The 2,977-nt window shown below is 43.3% G+C and overlaps 1 protein-coding gene across 1 annotated transcript in view; it reads right to left on the bottom strand.

Moving 5' to 3' along the window:
• LOC119581761 (myosin heavy chain, muscle-like) overlaps nucleotides 1-2,977 on the bottom strand; it is a gene marked incomplete in the record, with an annotated part of 38,657 nt that overhangs the window by 14,992 nt on the left and 20,688 nt on the right. The window contains 1 exon segment of the mRNA XM_037929893.1: nucleotides 2,258-2,345. Coding sequence (XP_037785821.1) covers nucleotides 2,258-2,345 — 88 coding nt within the window.

Below are 2,977 nucleotides of genomic sequence, written 5' to 3'. Positions count from 1 at the left end.
GGGGGGGGGGGTATTAAGACAGGAGAGGGAAAAAGAATACGAGACAGAGAGAAAAAGAATCAAAGGCGGCGAGCCACATAAAGAGCCTTGACCCTTTTCTCCAAACATATAAAAGAGAAAGGAAACTGAAGGGCAGAGGAGCAGATCGACGAGATGAGGGATGTGGGTTGTGAGGTCTTACCAGGTTCCTTGTGTTCGTTAGGGATGATGCAACGAACGAAGTGGGGGGAGGTGCTCCTCAACACTGTCATCAGGTTGTTAAGTTGCTCCTGGAGAATGAATGGGGGACACACTAAGACACAAACATCTACAGGGAGACCGTAACCCGCTCGTAAAGGTTCGGACACGCTAGTGGTCTACTATAGAGAAAAAAAGAGACAATATGGGAAGTAAAAAAACGAGTCACACAGGAATGCACCAGCTGGAGTTCCACCTCCGGGTACTGAGACATGACATTTTGGAAGGAGCGGAAGGGCATGTTCCGGAAGTACTGAGACACTGTGGATGACGGGGATAAATCACTGGAAGACGAGACTGAACAGAGGAAATGTTCATGTATTGTTTAGTTAGGAACACTGAATGTCTTCTCCATTGTAGACGGAGTTGTGACAACAGACGTGGACTTGAAGCAAAAAATGTCTTTTTGAATCAAGGAAGACTCAGCTAAGGCTTCTGGCTAGCTGTTAGAAGGCACGACTGAGACCTTACCAGCTGCCTTATTTTCATTAGGGATGATACAACGGATGAAGTGTGGGGCTGTGCTTCTTAGGACAGTCATCAAGTTGTTAAGCTGTTCCTGAGGAGGGGAAGGAAAGCACTCAGAAAAAGGAACGCGACGATACAACAGACATCGTTTTCTTGGCGCTGCTCAAGAAAAAGGTTCTAAGGGGACTATGACAAACAAACGACTACTTCCTATGGAGTCTGCGAGACCTCAGAGCGCCGCCGTTTCTCCTTTGGGCTCATTCGTAGACAGTATCTCACCGGTTAAACGAGAATCAAGGTGAGAGTACTTAATAAGGAAGACTTTGACCCGATAGCCAAAGGTTCATGCAGATAAATCCTTATCCCCTTGAGTCATAATAAAGGGTAAGGGGAGACCTAGGACCCGAGAAGTCATGTCACGGGTTTATAGTCACAACGAGGGAGGACTGAGAACACTACCAGAAAAGAATCTCGAGAAAGGCAATCGGAGTCCCCAAACCACCTCGTTACGTGAGGCGTTGTGGTGCTGGAGCTCTGACTAAAGGGAGGTTCTACCCGACGTCTTACCAGGTGCCTTATTCTCATTGGGGATGATACAACGGATGAAGTGGGGGGCTGTGCTTCTGAGCGTAGTCATCAGATTGTTGAGCTGCTCCTGAGAACGACCGCAGGAGCGGTTAGTAGAGGTACAGTGGAAAGGGTCCAACCGTGAACAAGAATAAGGAGTGTCGTGTGCATGGAATGATGTGATGAGAGGTGTTTGAAGACGATGCAAACCAATGTTCCAGAGAGGTTCGGAATATATGCATTTATGATATCTGTCGACTTTGCTACTGCTACGGATTCTAGGACTTGAAGGGGACACGCAGAGAGAAATAATAGTCCGTTTTCATATGGATTTCGTTGGTCATAAAGTGTGTCTGTGGGACGAACTCAAAAAGTCCATCGTCCGCCATCTCTATAGACCAACATCTTCTGTCTTGGGCATGACAACAGGGGAAAAATCAAAGTACAATACAGGCACTACAACACTACGCTGATGGATAGAAAAAACAACAACTACTGTGTCGTTGACGGATGATCTTTTTTATCCTGAAGAAAGTCTTATCTGACAGGTTTCATTTCTTTCAGAACTCACAAGGAGAGAAAAAAATAAAGGGTATGGAAACAGCACCTGTCAAGTCAATAGCAAGGCAGTTTCCAAACACCCATTCGCAGGCAGAAAGGCGAAAAGAAAGACAAAACTGAAAGTGGGGGAAATGCGTGCTTCATGTAACACTATCGTCCTGTGGAAATAACCTCCCTTCTGGTCTGTCCTATTTCGTTTGGAAGAAGGTACGAACTCGCCAGAGAGCCTTTCTAGGAGGGATACGAAAGGAAAAGAGAGAAAAAAGGGAAAAACCGAATTGTAAAAAATAGGAAAAAACGTAGCTAAACAAGAGGGAGAAAAAACAGGGAAAGGGGCGCATCCTTTAGCGAGCCCTTCAGGGTCACCTCCGCGAGTGTGTTGCGGAGGGGAGGGGAGGGGGGGCGTGACATACTTCGTTCTTACCAGTCTGCTTGAATTCATTTGGAATGATGCATCGGATGAAATGGGGACAAGTACTCATCAGGGTGGTCATCAGCTTATTGAGTTGCTCCTAGGGTTAAATCAGGGTCGGGGGAAGAGAAGAGTTAGCCATGTCCCGGCAATTCCTTTCTTTAAACTGATTTTTAAAGAAAGCATACTAGTTCTTCTACTTCGTAAAAAAAAAAATACTAGAATTTACGAAGAAGGATGTGATAGTGAAAAAAATATTCATCAGAGCGAGAATAAAAAAAAAGAGAAGAAAAAGATCAACAATATGAGCCTGTTGTATCACCCACTCAGGAACAGTCTGTGTCGGTGTATAAAATATGAGAGAAAAACAAAAGAGGAAAAACACAGTCGATATAGAATCATAAAACTGAATGCACAAGGAGATCTGCCATTCACCTTTAAATCTCAATAAATAAAATGATTTGTAAATAAAAGCAAAACATGTGTGTTGCAGTTGCTCTTTAGCCATGTAAAATCATTCTGAGATGTTCTGTTACTGAGAAAGATATGCAACAGTTTAAAAGTTACAAAATTATTGCCTTAGCTTAAAGTCGGCGTTTGGCATTACTATATAATTAAAAGACTTTTATACAAGAAGGTCATAAATAGTAATTGTGATTGAAACATTGCATGAAAACAATGTCAAAGCAGTTTTATACATAAAAATTAAATTACTCTGAATGTAAAATGCAC

The sequence above is a fragment of the Penaeus monodon genome, chromosome 15 (assembly GCF_015228065.2).
Source record: "Penaeus monodon isolate SGIC_2016 chromosome 15, NSTDA_Pmon_1, whole genome shotgun sequence".
Taxonomy (NCBI): Eukaryota; Metazoa; Arthropoda; class Malacostraca; order Decapoda; family Penaeidae; genus Penaeus; species Penaeus monodon.
The sequence above is the reverse complement of the archived record's forward strand: the minus strand, read 5'-3'. Positions and strand labels throughout refer to the sequence as shown.